The sequence below is a fragment of the Phalacrocorax carbo genome, chromosome 6, assembly GCF_963921805.1.
Source record: "Phalacrocorax carbo chromosome 6, bPhaCar2.1, whole genome shotgun sequence".
Classification (NCBI taxonomy): Eukaryota; Metazoa; Chordata; class Aves; order Suliformes; family Phalacrocoracidae; genus Phalacrocorax; species Phalacrocorax carbo.
The window spans coordinates 38027680-38044632 of record NC_087518.1 but is presented as its reverse complement, the minus strand read 5'-3'; the positions used below and the strand labels follow the sequence as shown (position 1 = coordinate 38044632).

General features: G+C 38.3%; 1 protein-coding gene across 2 annotated transcripts in view; it reads right to left on the bottom strand.

The window, feature by feature from the left end:
* Nucleotides 1–16953, bottom strand: part of NEK7 (NIMA related kinase 7) — a 77280-nt gene that overhangs the window by 38925 nt on the left and 21402 nt on the right. For both annotated transcript variants that reach the window (XM_064454767.1, XM_064454766.1), the window contains 2 exons: nucleotides 7850–7912; nucleotides 7188–7298 (listed from right to left, as the gene is read on the bottom strand). In XM_064454767.1, coding sequence (XP_064310837.1) covers nucleotides 7188–7298; nucleotides 7850–7912 — 174 coding nt within the window. The remainder of the gene's footprint in view (nucleotides 1–7187; nucleotides 7299–7849; nucleotides 7913–16953) is intronic.

Sequence of the window (16953 nt, the reverse complement as noted above, 5' to 3'; positions counted from 1 at the left end):
CCCTTTTCTCATTCATTCATGACACTCAGCTAATAGGCAGTTTGAAAATGTCTCTAGGCTTTATTTATTGTGCACTTTTTGAAACCTATTATTAAATATAAGTTTCAGGGAGAGGGTACTGCTTCCTGGTATGCATCAGTGGAATATCAAGTTAATAAAGGAAACTTCATGAAGTTTATCTCCACAAATGGCCTTAGAAATTATGACATAGTAATATCCCCATTTTACAGATTAGAATGGGGGCAAAGAATTAAGACCAAAAGTGTTAATTAATTCCGCACCAATTTAAGCACCTCCTTTTAAACATACTTAGCTTAATGAAACAGTTCTTCAAAGCACAGTTTCCACTCAGAACAGATGAGGCTGTGAACACTCAATACTTCTACAAATCAAACCCCAGAGTGTTATCTTGATTATCAGAAATACAGAATAATCAATTACAATTGCCATCAAAAAAATAGTGCCTGATGTGGTTTACACAGTATCCCTTAGGAACAGTACCAGGGACAGTAAGGAAGGATGGTCTTTGGAAGAGCATTCAATTGTATTAACCACAAAACCTTTGTCTTTCTTGAATTCCCTGCCTTGAAAACGACCACTGCAGCAAAGGCGACAGCACAAATACAACAAATGGTGGTGTGCGCCCTGCACCACCATGATTCCTACCCAGAGTAGCTGCACCCTTAACACTGATTAGAGTGGTGGTTCTTCAAAGAAAAACTAAACTTGAAATTTGCTGGAGTATAAGATACCCAGTTGTAGGATTTTCTAGCCTTTGAATGCTGGATTTTGCAGATTCAGTGTTGCTTCCTTAGGTTATAAGCAATTCCCTAGATTAAAAAAAAAGCATAAAACTAACTACAAAAATGCAGGCTCTCTATTACATTTCTATGCACAGCTTACTACAGTTGGCACTTTTATAGCCACAGCTAGTATTGCAGCTGGCCGAGTAACTTGCACAACAGAGCATCATCCTTCAGCAGGTAATGGATGGGTACTGCCAGTGGGCTTCATTTACATCTGCTGACAGCAGATGAACAGCGGCACTCCTGAACCTTGAGTCCCATTCCACACTCTACATGGCAGTATGCTAAAGGAAAGGTTGTGTTCCCCTGTGTTTGATCTGTAAATCCTATGCAACCTTCCTCTTCTCCAGCCCCATCCCAGAATGGTCCTTTCATCCCATTTTCTTCATTTACACAATTGCACCCTGTCCCAGCCAGTCTGAGTTATCTCATCCAGGTTCTCTCCCTCCTGGCAGCCAGTTCATCTGCCTGTAGGATCCTTGCCCAGTCTGTCCTGTTCTCTGGCAACACACTAGCTCTCCTCTAATCTCACTGTGCTCATACCCACTATTGGAACTCCCATTTCCATGTTTCCCAATCCATTACTCCTATTCTCTTAGACCTCTCAGTCTCTACTGCCTTGTGTCATAACTTCCTGGTCTACCTTCTCTCAGAAACTGCTTTCCAGCTAGTCCCAGTCCACTTGTATCCCCTATTCCCAGTCAGATCCTCTCTCTCCCTCCTTAAGGGTCATTTAGCTGCTTGTTCAAGCCTACTCTTCTGCCTGCCTCGTCTTTTGTCTTCTCCACATTAATCTCAGATTACTCCCTTCCTTGTGTTGTTAGAAAGAATAAACGCCCTCTTGAGAGATAGGAAAGCTTCAGCCCATCCCCAGCATCTGGCAAAAGCTACTTCTGGCAAAGCCTTTTCAGTCACCCATGCTATAGGTTGAAGCACTCATAGTCACTCAGGTAGACAATGCTGTCAGCACTAAGAAATGCAAGAGGTTCACTCAGCTCTACACGTACAGAAATTCTCCACTTTGGCTGCTATGCTCCAGCAACTTCTGTTAAGCACATATGAACTCCTGTATTTAGGCTAGGCTAAGTTTACGCGAGTTTTAACATTTGTGAAATCCCCTTTCTAAGTTTTAAGTCTCCGTTCCAAGGACAAGGTGCTCACAATATTTCAGATGCAATGGTTGCTAGATTTTAAAATACATAAATAGATTAAAAATCAAACAAACATATCTCAGCAGAATAATATATTTTTCCTTAGCTGTCTACTAAATTCTAAAACATTTTTGGAAACATACACCCTCAAGCGGACAGCTGGCATGCAACATTATAGTATGAAATTGTTGTATTTTGACAAACTGAAAACACATTCTCACACAGCTAAATCTTTGGCAACCCTAACAGCAAACAGAATTACTGTCCCGCTACACATGTGCACACAGCAGAATACAGCTTCTGCAACGCTGCCATTGCGACTACACTGGCGTTATCATCATTGTCCCACCAGCCTTCCAAACAGGAACACCAACTATCTCCTAGAACTGCTACAGTTGTGAATCAATGTTTTATATTACAAAGTCACAGCCAAACAATATGGTCAGTTAACAACTAAGGCTTTCCCAAAACATTGGGTCATGCCCTGGGAAGGAGTAAACACCTGACCTGCTAAATTTTCCCACTGCACCTCTTCCTTACACACAGGTGCTTCCCTAACTTCATACTCTCCAGAACCTTACAATTATCACAGTAAAAAAGTCAAACTATAGCTAACGTGTGCTATCAACTTTCACCAGATAACCCCACCATCTGAAAAAACATCTCTATTTCTAGCACATTCCCAGGACAGCAATCCACCAGAAAATAGTCGGAAAAAAAACAACAGTGGCAACTTCCCATTCTCAGCAACACAACAAGCTTCACTGCAGTGAGAATGGTTAATCATGGGCTACTAGCCATGCAGCAATCCAGAGCAGCTAGTCTGCAGACAGAAAAAGTAATTAGCTTCTGTAGCAGTACATGCCCCCTCAACTCTCCACCATGCTGCAAGATCAGTGGGGCAAGATGCACTGCTAAGTGCACAAAAGCAACTCACACAGAAGCTTCTGACCTGCATCTGATCACCATCCAAGTTCAGAATGATGTGGATAACCCTCCAGCCAGTGCTGTCCAGCCTCACAGACATCACTGAGCCACTTAAGGCAGATTGTAATAACTACCTTGTGCCCCTTTGTTCCTTCCAAATCCACTGCCATTACCTCATCTCTAAAAATCCCCAAAGGCTGTCAACTCACCCTGTAGCCACCTCATGCTGTAACACACAGACTGCAGTCACATGGATTCTGCAACGGCGTCATGGTTGCTTCACGCAGGCAGGAGCAGTGCTCTGGGCTGGCAAAGCTGCCAATGATTGAAGCTGAAATTGCTTCCACTCCTTAAGCCCTTAAAAAAGGCAAGCTGTCCCGTAATGCAGCACAGGCAAGTTAGGCAACCCTGAAGTATTACAAATAAGTTCTAAAAACACCTCACTGCTAATCCATTTTGGCATGGGGAGAGGAGGGAGGGTCTGCAACCCAGACCATGCAGAGAGGAGAAATTGCCTGACACAAGTTCGCACAGTGAAGCCCAAAATATCCACCACTGGTGAAACATCACAATGATAATCAATGCAACTTCAAACAAGTCTAAACAGAGCTCCAGCTACTGCAATTGAGCAATTTAGATATGCATTAGTTGCTTGGAAAGAAGCGACCATCTCTGAATTTTGACCGTCCTGTAAAATACAAGCACGTTTAAGGACAAAGAATTCACTGTTCCCAACTACAGAAACCTGAGATATCAATATGAACATCACACTGATAAGAAGTTTTAAAATACTTGTCTTATTTTACCCAGCTAATTATAGTATTTATTTTTTTTAATTTAAAAGTTGAAAAAAATACACACAAGAAGTGTTCTCTGAAGAGTGGGTGAAGTGCCTAGGTGACATTTTGTACAATTCAAATTATTTTCCATCTATCTTGAGAAAGCTGCAAACATATTTTTAACTTTATAGATGAAAGCCTTCATACTTGTTCCCAAAACATTATTAACTTCCTTAAGATCTGTATGACATATTCAGTTTAAAGTCTGCATTTTTTTTTGGTGTGCTAAGATTATTTGCCAGGAAAACTAAAAATATCTGCAGAAATAAAACAGGCCTAAAAGTTTGCTGCTGATTTTAAGAAAAAACAAACCACAACATTTTAGTGTTGATAAAATCCCTTCTTACAAGCCTAACAACTTCATATTAATCTTAAATAATATGCTAATTATTCTGCGATATAGTTCAAATTCTCATTTCAATATTGTCAGCACAGACTTTACTAACTACGTCTTTTTACTGAATCATTATAACACATTTTCTTGATTAATGCAATTAGTAGATTCTTATGTACGGCATTTTCTTTATCCAATAAATCAATTGTTGCTTAAAAAAAAGTCCACAGAACAATTATCACCCTGTCCCCATCTGTAGCGGAGGAGAACTGTGACTAATGGGAAAAGGGATCGAGCCTCAAACCTGCTTTACAACATATTTTTGTATTGCAAAAGGAGGTCATATTACAAGGTGACAATAGTTTTCGTGAACTACCCTTAACCTTGGTAGCCATGTACTATCACCATGTTCCATAGTGGAGACCAGAGACACCGACAAGCAACAGACCATGAGCAAGTGGGAACTAGCACATTAGTTACTAATTATTTGCCTGTAAAATATTTGATGCAATAGTATCCAGCTGCCTAATTCACAGATACAGAACATCAAGAATTTTTCCTTCTTTCACCATCCCTACACAGGGCTTACACAATACTGAGGGACATATTCTAGTGCAAAACCAACTGTAAATCAAAGGCAAGTATCTCCCCCTCACCGATAATGTTTGCCTCTCAGTATTAATGACATGCCACATCCAAGAATTCTACCAGGCCATTAAAAGCTGGAAGGTAAGAAATCATCAATTTTGGATCTTCCTACTTCTGAGAATGGAGGCTGTACTGAAACATCTCCCTGTGACAGAGGTAATTAAAAAAAAGTTAATGCAAAGTGGATTACATCTGCGTATGTACATACATAAACACACAGAGAGGACACAAGATACCTCCTGTTTCATTATGCGATTTGTAAATGCTGATGCACGGGGGGGGGGGTTTGACATACAGCAGATTCTATGAATTCTAGTAGAATCCCTATGAGTGCACCAAGTGATTTTCCTCAGTCGCCTGCTCAATGGGGACAAAGAGAGTATTATTCACAGGTAACAACAGGGATGGCATAAAAGCTGGGCAGCAAGGATGTGGTTCATTAAGGGAAGAACTAAAGAATTCATTAAGGTGCTCTGTGAGGCACAGCAGCTTTGCAAGAATTCTCTGATGTGCCAATAATTTCAGAACAAATAACCAAGTAAACTAGCTAAGTAGTTTCTCTCACATTAACATTGGTTTCAGTGCCATTCAAGCTGTGGGAGATTACAATTTCAAAAATATGCTTGATCCTTTGTATAAATCACACAAGCCTAGTACCCAAACACTCTTCTGGGGGTGCCTCAACATCTTCCAACAAACACAGAAGAGCATTCTAGCAAGAACACTGGAAACCAAAGCAGGGTTTGTTTTAATAACACAACAGAGTTACTTAATTTAAGAGTGTGACAGGCAGCCATTCAGCTAGGAAGTTTCTGTACCAGTACATATAATTCATTTTTCGGGCAGTTTTTAAAAATGCTTCTTTAAGAAGACACTATTAACTGATGCGTCCCACATTTAAACTCATACCATCCACATATTCTACCAAATCATTTCCTCCACCAGCAGCGTGAAGATGGAGTGCATTGTGACATCTCATACATATTTAATAATAGCCTGATAGGCTGTCATTAACATCAAACGGCAATCTAAGTTTGCTACATTAAACATGATCCCTGTGTTAAAAGGACAACCACAAAGTGCCTCCAAGATCGAGCCTGTGAAAAATACCCACCAACTTGGACAAGGTGTAATGAGGCCAACTGCACTGAAGAAACCATTATTCACACATTGGGTTTAAAATGGAAAAAAAAAGTTTAAAAAAAGCAGGGGAAAAAGAAAAAGCTTCAACGGGTCATAAGACCAGACATGCCATAAGGCAATCTGTCACAGAGCACTCACATTAATAACTGTTGTGTCAAAACTGAACATTCAAAAGAAAAGACAAACCTTCCTTTATGTTTCATGAAATGTAAGCCCACAGAATTAATAATTCATAAAGTGAAGAAAAGTATCAGATTTGGATATAAATATTAACAGAACGCTGTCAACCTGTTTAGAGCCAAATTTTGACTGTCCTACCTTACAATTATCAATCTAGAAGGGAATAGTCTTCAAAAGTTTAAAAAAAATCAGTATGAAAGTCATTAACGAAGGAATTAACATTCTCTATTCATGTAGGTCCTAAGCAAAACAGCAGACCTCTGTTCTGTGCCAGGCTGTTGCTCAGCGAATGCTAATTGACTGGCATTGTTTGTTCCCAGAGTTACACTGTGTTGACAACAATAATGTTGGTGTGCACAGAAGAAAGTACACCAAAGGGACATAGTAAAACCAAGACCTGGTGGAAAAAGGGTAAGAAACGAGGGAAAGATAAAAAAAGCTAGTTAGAAGTTCATATAAGTTTCAGAATACAAAGTTTATACAACTGGTCTTGGATAAATTTTTTTCTGATTAGCTAAAGAACAGGCATTTAAAAACTACAAAAGAAAGCAATTAACCCATAATGCACAACAACACATGAGTAAGTTCACTGCATGTGATTTCAAACAAATATGAAATATACTTTCAGAATAGGTTAGTCTCAAGATAAAGTATTTAACCAGACCTTGAAAACAACTTAGTTATTTCCATTTTAATCCTCATTTTGTTTGCTAAGGTAGTTAGCAGCTGAAGTTCAAGATCTAGAAGAAACTTCTGCCTTATGACGCCAGCCCTTCTCTGCTTTCACTACTATTATAGAGAATAGAATACTGGAACACAAAACACAACCGTGCCAAAAATCAGAAATGCTGTCAAAATGTGTTGTTCTAAATGGTGGTGACAGTGCTTTTCTTTATAGCTTTTTTTTTTCTTCTCCCCAGTGCTAATATCATCTCAGTCTAGTTATGTCCCCATCTGCACTTACATTCTGGGCAACAGTGTTAAAAACACTTACATAAGCATCAATATTGAACATGCATTTAAAAAAGTCAGTCTAAACACTCCACTTTCTCCACAGTTCCTGACATTTCACTGCATTTCACCCAGTGATGAGCACACAGAATGAAAAGCCATAGTTGAACATTACAAGCTTTCAAATTTTTAAAAAGTTAATTCCTACCTTTATCATTCTAGAGAGATCCCCAGCATCAGCTAATTCCAACACTATGTTCAGTTCATTGTCTTCAATGAATGAGGCATAATATTTAATCACATTTGGATGATTCAGTTGCTAAGAAAGCAGAACAACAACGCACATTTTAGGGTAGGGCACGTCTTATATTTTAAGACTGACAAATGAAACATTCTTTAGGCAAACAAAACAACCCCTAAAATCTATTTCAGTATGATACAAAGAGTATATGCTTATGAGAATCATTTACAGATAAAGATTTTGCAAGAACACGATGGCATTTTAGGATCAACACGATAACTGACATTGCAATTTTAGAGGAATTTTGCTTCAATATATCTATGCAATAGCATGCTAAACTTAACTGAAACAGCCATGTCAATTTTCAAAAATCAATATTTTACTGTGCACAGGACATCATTATTTACAATACTGTGGTTTTAGCAGAAACTTCTACTTTAAAAGTTACCTATTTTTCTATCAAATTTACTTCTCAAAGTTAATTTTTAAAGCAAAAAAAAGATTACAAAATTCCTCAAATGAGGCTTATAAAAACTCTACACAGACAACAGTGGACACCTCAGGTGTATCTGTGAAAAACTTAATATACTTTGATGATGGCTGCACATTTAAAAAAAAAAATCTTTTACCTTAAGAAGATCTATTTCTTTGATGCAGTCAGCACGGGCTTTGGCATCCATTAAATCAAATATCTATGCACAAGAGAGAAGACATTTTTATTAAGCAATAAAAATACAGCAAATTGAGTGATCATTATCATTATTTCATAGCATCCATAAAGCAACCCGAGTCATGCGCTTCATGGCAAGACATAACATTGCAGTAAGAAATTTCTACAGCGGTGAATCAGTACATCAGAGCATTATCGATTCTTTTAGCCCCCTCCTAGGAAACAAGTCCACTGTAAGTACAAGTTTTCCGATTACTTAATTGTCACCTCTGCATATCAGTTCAAACATGCAGCAATTGTTCAGCACATTTCCTTCAAGTTGGTTCTAATCCAAATGTCAGCTTCCTCTCCCATTCCTGCCACGCCATTATCACAAAATGATTCTATCTAGTACTGAGCATACCTTTTCTTTTTTCCCCCTAGTCTATTGCTACAGTCTTCCTTTTCTATTCTAAATAATGCATACCCTTTTACTCTCTCAGGACCAAAACTTCATTTTCACCTCCAATTCCTTCTCTCTCATTTCCTCCTCTTCAGCAAGCAAAGAAGTGATCTGGGTTCTATAATTTGTTTACTAGAGCACTTTATTCTAAGTCCTCATCTGTCACCTTGACTTCTACAGCCTTTTACAGTTAGACATCTCTGCTCTTCATTTTTTCTCACCTCCCATCTGCTCCAAATTACTTGGCAATGTATCTAATTTTTCCCTCCTCCCATTAACCACATTACCCTCCACTAATTTCAATTTTTGTTTGAAGTAATTTTTTTCCTGCCACTAGAGTCCTTGTCCACATTCTACACATCTATATTTGATCTAGTGTCTTTCTATTTTCACTCCCTTTTTTTACCACCTTTGGGTTCCTTCCTCACAGGCACATCTCCATACACTGCCACAGACGACTCCTCTAAAGAATGACCAAAATGTTATTTCTTCAGTGAAGCCTCCCTCTCTCATTTGCCGTTACTTTCTGAATTAAAAAAAAAAAAAAAAAACACACACCACAAACCACTACCACAAACAACTAACACACATACACAGCCCCCACCCCCCCAAAAAAATGCCACCACTCATCCACTTGTGTGGTCTACCTATTACATTTTAAGCTATGCAGAAGAATAATAGGGACACACTATGAGTTTTAGTAATTGCCACAACATTCACGGGATTACCTTTTCCTGTTACATTTTTTCAATGCATATAATTTCTTTCTAATAGTCTCCAGGAAAAGATGTATGATGTGCTGTGAAGATCACTGGTACCCAGTTCCATCAGCTCAAAATGATCAAAAGCTCAACAGCTGACGACTTCCATTTCGTATCTTGCATCAACCCCAGAAACAAAAATGAGGATCAACAGCACTTTGAGTACTGAATATCTGCAAAGTGTTCACCTCTTAAACTGACTGCACTGTTGTCCGTGTGAATCACACCTCCTTTCACTCTCCCCAAGGCAGTCCATATGATCTGCTAAACCTCACCTTAATTTTTTATACCACTATGCACAGTATGTTTGTCATTCCTTTAATCAACTGAAAGGAGAAGTCTAGAGACCTCATCCATGGAGCACAATCCTCACAGAGCACACATGTGCTTTTGACTAGCCACTACTTCCCTTCAGATATTCAACCTTCTGCCTTCAGAGCAGCCATGGGGGGGGGGGGGGGGGGGGGGGGGGAACCCACCAGCCTGGAGTAGATAAAAGATTGACTTTTTGACAAAAAGACAACTGGAAGTCAAGAACTGAAATGCCAGGCTTGTGGATAGTAAGGATAAGAAGAAAAGGGGGAAGAGGAAAGAGAAGAAAAAATTACTTACCAAGAAAGAAAGAGAATAAACCATCTCACAACTACTTGTATATTAATGCCAGGATGATAGAAATAAACAGACTGAGCTAGAAGTCAAGGAGGAGACTGTGGGAGACTTAACAAGCACAGCAGGTTAAGTCACAAGAAAGGAATGCTATCACTAAGAAATAAAGCAATTTCAGATGCAGTAGAAGAGTACTGTATATAAAATTACAGGTACAAGTGTTAAGAGGTAAATAACACTGATAGAAAAGACAGGAAATATAGTTTATAGATTAAGGCTGGGAACTTAGTGAAGGAGATTAAAACAGCCTGCATCTGTTATAGATCTCAATTCCGAATGAAAAAGCATTGCTCTTTAATTGTTTTGACAATAGACTAAAGTCCTAGTATTTGGTACAGTCATGAGGGACAGTAATGATTTTTCTAGGAAACACTTAGGAAAGTTCTAAATACAAGATGTAGCACATTAAATTAGGAAGTACTGGGAAGGCATGAGATCATAACTGTCTTTCCCTGTAACCTAGGAGACCAGCAAATGGAAAATTTTATACCCTCTCTCCCAAAAACAATCAATGAAAATCTGTACCAGGGAGCAGGGAAAAAGGAGACAGGTATAGGGGCACATCTTGAAGCTTCACATTTTTGCTACGTTCTAGATAATAGTGAGATAAGAATGTTCCTTATAAACAATACAGAGATTAGAGCAAGAACTCCAAACACACTGGAGAACCTAATCAAAGCTGCAGACAGAATTTTAGACTGAAAATTGTACACAAATTATCTACTTGTAAGATTTGGAGAAATTACCCAAAGCACAATTTCAAGATTCAAAACCAAATGAGTTTCACTGTGTGAAAAACCAGGGCAGTTTGCACCCATTAATGACTGTTCCAACAAGCCGAGAGGCTTATACACTTACCTATACCAGGACTGTTTCCCTACACACCTAAACAAGCAAATTCTGGGAGCAAATTTTTTTCTAAGCTATCCCTCCAACAGGGAGGTAGGTCAGTACCTCTCATAGAGGAGTAACAAAACAACGACAAAGCCCTAGACTGTAAAGGATAAAGGATCAAGGTATAGGAAAGAAAGACAAAATTTTGTTTGTGTATTCTGGCTGGTATTCCCAGTGCTTGTAATTGTTATTAAACAGCCTTGAGTAGTCTAGACCAAGCAGCTGCTTTCATGAAAGGTCAGACTTAAGTTTTGTAAACACATCTCCCTATACTTTTGCTGCACTTCATACAGCAGAGCGGCAAATTTGTCACAGCTTCAGCTAAACTGAGTATTTCAAACATTACCTGAATAGAAAAAAAACAATCCTTACAAACACAGACAGACACTCTGAAGATTTATTCGAGATCATTCTTGAGGTTCTCCAGTAGACTTTGGTCCAGACCTAACCTCAAAAGACTATAAATAGCATTTTCCAGAAATCCAGAATTTCAGTTTCACAGACATTAACCTCCTCCAACAATAAGATTGGAAAAAAACCCACACACAACCCAAAACAACAACAAAACAAAAAATCACCCAGTCCACAGCCTCCAAAGAACCTCTGCTCTATCATACCAGATTCAAACAGCTTGCAGAGATTTTCTTTCTGAATAGATTACCTTTTCATTTTGCCAAACTGCTGTAGTTCGGATCAGAGGCCCCTAGTGTAATAAGCCATGTCAGCTCACAAGGAGGCAAGAAACACAAGAAAACCTCCATGCTTCATCACCAGAAGATGACTCAACACTGAAGAACTTCTTACACTGAAGAATGGAAGCCACAATGAAAGATTTTAAGAGCTTAAGAACATCCTTTCAAGTGCATGTCAAAATTACACGTGGCACCTGGCAGCAACCAGAAGGCTTGTTTTGCAGGAGCTGCCCCAGGCCAGATGACCGCGCAGGAGACACTGTCCTTTGCTTGTGGTTTACTACAGACTGGCCAATATAAAGAGATGTCAGTACTCCCATCACAACTGTAACAGCTTATAGCTTTGCAAGCAGACTAATTCCATCTTCAGCGACTATACTCGGCAAGCCAACCTGAAAGGTCAGTTCATGCTCCCCCCTCTCCAGCATGCCTGCTGCACACAGATTTCTCACACACACGGGCCTAAAGACCCCATGTTTGGCTGGACTTCTTTCAGCCTGAATTTGTTTTCTGAGCTCGGATTTAGCTGTAGCAGCGCATGCTTTGCAGTTGAGAGACTTAAGTGTAATGAAGTTATTACAGTCAGACGACTTACGTCTAACTTGCTTTTAGATTCAGCTCAGCTTTGTGCAACTGCGGAGTCTTATGGAAAATACCGCAGATACAATAAAGGCCTAACAAAACCAGTGTGATTAACACTGATAAACTTTTGGACAACACAAAGCATTAGCAGCTGGCTGCTTGAAAGGACCCAGCATACCTCACGTAGAGCCACCACCAGCATCCTCCTCCCAGCAGAGCTCAGGAAACTGGAAGGGTGAGCATGAACAGCGTTGATGTGAAGAAGCTTGTGTACATCGATTATGAGGAACCAGCAGTAACGAGACTACAAGTGTTAGCATCACTGTAATTTGCTAACAATAAAAACTGCTGCATTTTGATTAGCCTGCCAGGACATTAGCTAGACTAACAACAAATTCTAATTCGTGACTCCACTTACGAGGTCAGGATCACAGGGTAATTCAGGTTGGAGGAGTGTTTCTCTAGTCAGCACAAATTACACAGTGTAATACACTTATTTAATATTTTAATTATTTTTCCCCAACTTCTATTTTCAAGGACTATGGTAAGATTAACATTTCTACAAAGGAATGGTTTGTTGTCGAAAACCTAATAATAAGCAGAAATTATATTAAATGTTTTTATGGTGTGCCAGTTTTCATGAAGAGCATAATCAAAAAAATCTCATTGCAGTAAGCACTATAACTTAGTTAGCAATTACTGTGAAATTCCTGAAAACAATTAGGCAAACAGCTGAAGAGACTTAAGAGCACATTTTAAAAGTGCTTAGCAATTTTTATTTCCACTTAGCAGGAATGCCAAGTGAAACAAAAAGCCCAGTTTTCGGTCTCAGATTGTCATCTCCCACTGTAATCAATAGCATACAGAGGAAGAATAGAAGGACAAGGATACACTGATATTTATTCCAAAATATTTCCCTTTGTGTGCTATACAGCTAGGGGATCTCTGGTAACTTTGCATTGAAACACTTCTCCAGTAGCTTCCTGCGGGCGTAGATTATTATTTTATTCTTTCAGCATTCTAGAAATACCAGTTGTTAAGTACTGTCAAGAGATATCACTATTTTTAAAATAGTTTCTAAGTAATTGTAAGACACAGAGCAGGACATGTTCCCTATTCAGATCTGTAAACTAAACAAAAAGTCTGCAATACATGAAATCAACTTCCTGAGTAAAGTTCTTACATAAATGCTCACACATGCAACCAAAGTTCCTAGAAGGCTACGTTGCCAGCAAGGTTTAGAAACATTTAACCACTAGATGGAAAACATCAAGCCTTAGCTTCTAAGTGTATACTGTATCTGATCAATTACCAGCTGCCAATTTATCTCATGTGAAGAAACATGCCAAGTTAGGAATCTACTTGATCCTTCTTGCTCTGAAGTGCATCACTTTTCCAAGCTTTCCTTTTCAGTGTTCTGAAAAGGATAAAGGTCTTTCTAACCTCACGGTTTAAATGACAATTTAACCTATTTCTGTATAAAATAAAACTACCAAAAATATTTCCAAAGCAAAACAAACATGACTGTTGTAATGTAAACCTACAGAGAGGCAAGCAAAATAAAGACTTGAATAAACATAAATATTAAGAGATATGATACTGCATAGCAACAATGAGCATTAGAGCATTTTGCCACCACAGCACTGCTGTGCTGAGACAATAGTGCTTCATAAAGTGAAATTACAAGTGCTTTCCTAAGATTAATTATCTCTAATTCAGGCCTGAAGTAGCAATCTACTGACAACGCACAATGAATAATAAATGTAAGTGCTAGATAAAAGGATTCATTGTCTGAACCTGTAACATAAGGGTCTCTAATTTTGGAATGAAAGAGAAGGAAAGGTGGAACAATGTAAGGCAAAAATTTAATGAATCTGGAATTTTGTTGAAATATGCAGTTTCACGTAATATTTTAAATTTTGAGTTGCTAAGGTCTACTTAAAAAATAGCTTATAAAGTGAACTCATACAGTCTTACAGTCACTGACTTTAGATATTTAGAACTCTTTTGCCCTTTAAGGATGCTTTGTGAGCGTTTATTCCAGTATCTAGCAGTTGCCTACCTCCCCCTTGGAGGTGACAACTAGAGCACTCACTGCTCAGAATGCCACACCAGACACCAGGGTGCTGATGGTTCCATTGCAAGGGTTACTTAGGGTGGCAGTAGTAGAGGTGTGCTGCTTCTTCCTCAGGCGTGATCTTTCAGTATAGTTTGGACCTCAGACAACACATGTTAAGAAACTTAACTAGAAGCTCTTCAAACTTATACTGCTGTGTTCATAGTTTATCTGTGGTTGATTTTTCCTGATGTTTCTTTGACTCAAAGTGTAGGTTAGACATTAATGAAAGCGAACCAATGAGGATTTGTTTTTTAATTCTGGCTTTATTTATGTTATATTTCAACAGCATATCAGAAACAAAGTTCCATGGGAAAAGAGAGAACCTAATTATCATAAATACCACTTCCCTAATTATGAGAAGGCAAACCACACATGGAAGGATGAAGCAGAAAGGGTACAATGAGAAGAAACAACCCAGCAAAGTATTTTGCATGTTCTGCTGGTTAAATCACTAGAAAGAAACTGCAAATTAAACAGTTTTCACTGTTACATATCCTACTGGAAACCAGATCATGAATAATACCACTTCTTCATGTCATCTGGACTCAGCAGCAACAACAAATTCAGAAAGAGTGGTTTCTGTCACCATCTGCTTGTCCTTCCTCCCACAGCATCTTACTGCCACTTGCTTCTGCTCACATTGAGTTCCACAAACATACATTTTGTACACATTAATGTAACATTTATCAATATTGTACATATTTCAGCCAAATAAAATTAAATAGCAGAAAATAAACATTCTTGTTGGAAAGCTTCATAAGAACTCAAAACGGGCAATCCTTTGGAACAAATAATGGCCTGAGATCCAGTATCTCTTTAAGAGAAGATAACTGTAAAATTCTAAGTCACATCAGACCTTGAAGGTAGAGGCAAACATGGGAAACCACTGATGGAATACACATAAAGAGAACAGCTGTAAACCAACCCAGCCAGGAAAACAAAATGGGGAGGGGATGGAACGGACACGACTTGCAAGGAAGGTGTGTAGTAGTTAAGATGTGAGATGAGAAAGGGCAGAAAATGGAGAAGTAGAAGAAACTCCAGATCTCAGTTATGTTATTTAACACAAAGTAGAGCATTTAGAGACAGTGTCAAAATGTGGAAAGCAGTATCCGTGCACAAGTCTAAAATAGAGAGAACAGAGCCTCTCCCTTGTGACAGAAAGCAGCATTCCTCCTGTTTCGTCCATGCTGAGCTTCTATTAATGAGGCATGAGGAAAAAAAAGCAGTATTTTAATTTGAATAAAAGAAAACATGACTGAAATTAAAAGCAAGAGGCACCATTGTAGAGCAGACTCACAAGAGCTCCTCCAAAAAGCAATCACTTCTCACCAAAAGACATCTATGAAAACAAATTTTAAAGTGAAATTAAGTACTGCAACCATATTTAACAAAAATATTTCTAGGGAATCTCAGGGAAGGTCACAGAAGCACACTAACAATTAAGATGATCTGACCAAATGGAACACTACCAGTATAAAGCCATTTGGCAGAGCCACAGCTCTTTAACCCTATTTCCTACCAACCACCAAGTATATCCTTAGAAATTTATTAAATGGTTTAAAGATAAAAGCTTTTTTGCTATAGAAACTATTACCCGTATATGGATAGCACATGATATCTTCTTCATTCATTGAAAAAGTCTTTTGTCAAATGTGAGAATACAGCTATACATCCTGACTTCTGAAATACTGTTAAGAGTACACATGCTGTAATGCCTCTGTATTCTTAATGCAAACATCATTATAAAAATTTCATAGTTAACAGTGAAAGGCTGGACTTCATGACTTTAAGTACCCAGGCATTCCACATCCACCTTAATTGACATGCATTTCAAGTCACATTTGACCTTTTTAGTTTCTCACGCACTGAAAATGAGGGAAGAATTAGCCTAATATTTTAAGACCGTTGATCAAAGTTCTCAGAATATATTTTAGCTTTTGAAGTAGTATATATCTGGCAGTTTTCCCAGAAGGGGGAACCAAGTCTCTTTTTTTATGACTGCCAGGACTAGCCCTGCCTCCTGGTGCTGCAGAGCACAGGAAATCAGAAATGGAACAGCAAGTCAAGATATGACAGAGAAATTTACAGACTATGCATTAGCACAGCAAAAAAAAAAAAAATTAAAATCCAGAAACACTAGAAAAGAATCTATGAAACTTGATGTACATTGTTTTGCAATATATAATGGTAACAAAAAAAAAAACTTCAAAACTGATGGCAGTCCTTCAAGTAGTATGCTAAACATATCTCAAGAGATCAGAACTGAAACGACAATTTCAGTTTCAATTTCAAAACTAAACACAGTCAGGGAATTTTCAAAGTATATCCAGTAGAGAATTTTTAGAGGGTAACAGTCTTATAACAAACATCTGAGCAGCTCAAAAAAAAAAAAAAAAAGAAGAGAATGGAAATAATGCTGGATAGAGGCTCAGCTTGAGCTGCCTTTTGCCTGTGCAACAATAAAAAAAAAGCAAGAGTTTTTCATTTAAGCTGCCACTTCTGGTTTAAATATTTTAAAAATTGCTAACTGCAAAGACAAAATATTTGAACAAGTACTCAGCCCATTTCTTATGCTGAAATTTACAAGGGCTTAATGTTTCTTGGCCATAGTAATTTAATCAGTTTGCTGTTCTTCCATCTTCTGTGACAGAACTACTGTTTCACTACTGGTTAAGCTGTGAATCTTGGAAATGTTCAGGACCCTCAAGAACATATTTTGACCAACGCAATTTGCTTAATTCCACGGTGCACTTGCATTTAGTTATTATATAGGGTTCCACAAACAGATACATTATTCATGAACATGATAATTATGAACTCAGTTGTATCCCAAAATCTGAAGGAAACACTGAGCTATAGATTCAAGCACAGATGTGGTTTAATACTTGTTTCAGGTAATTTTCA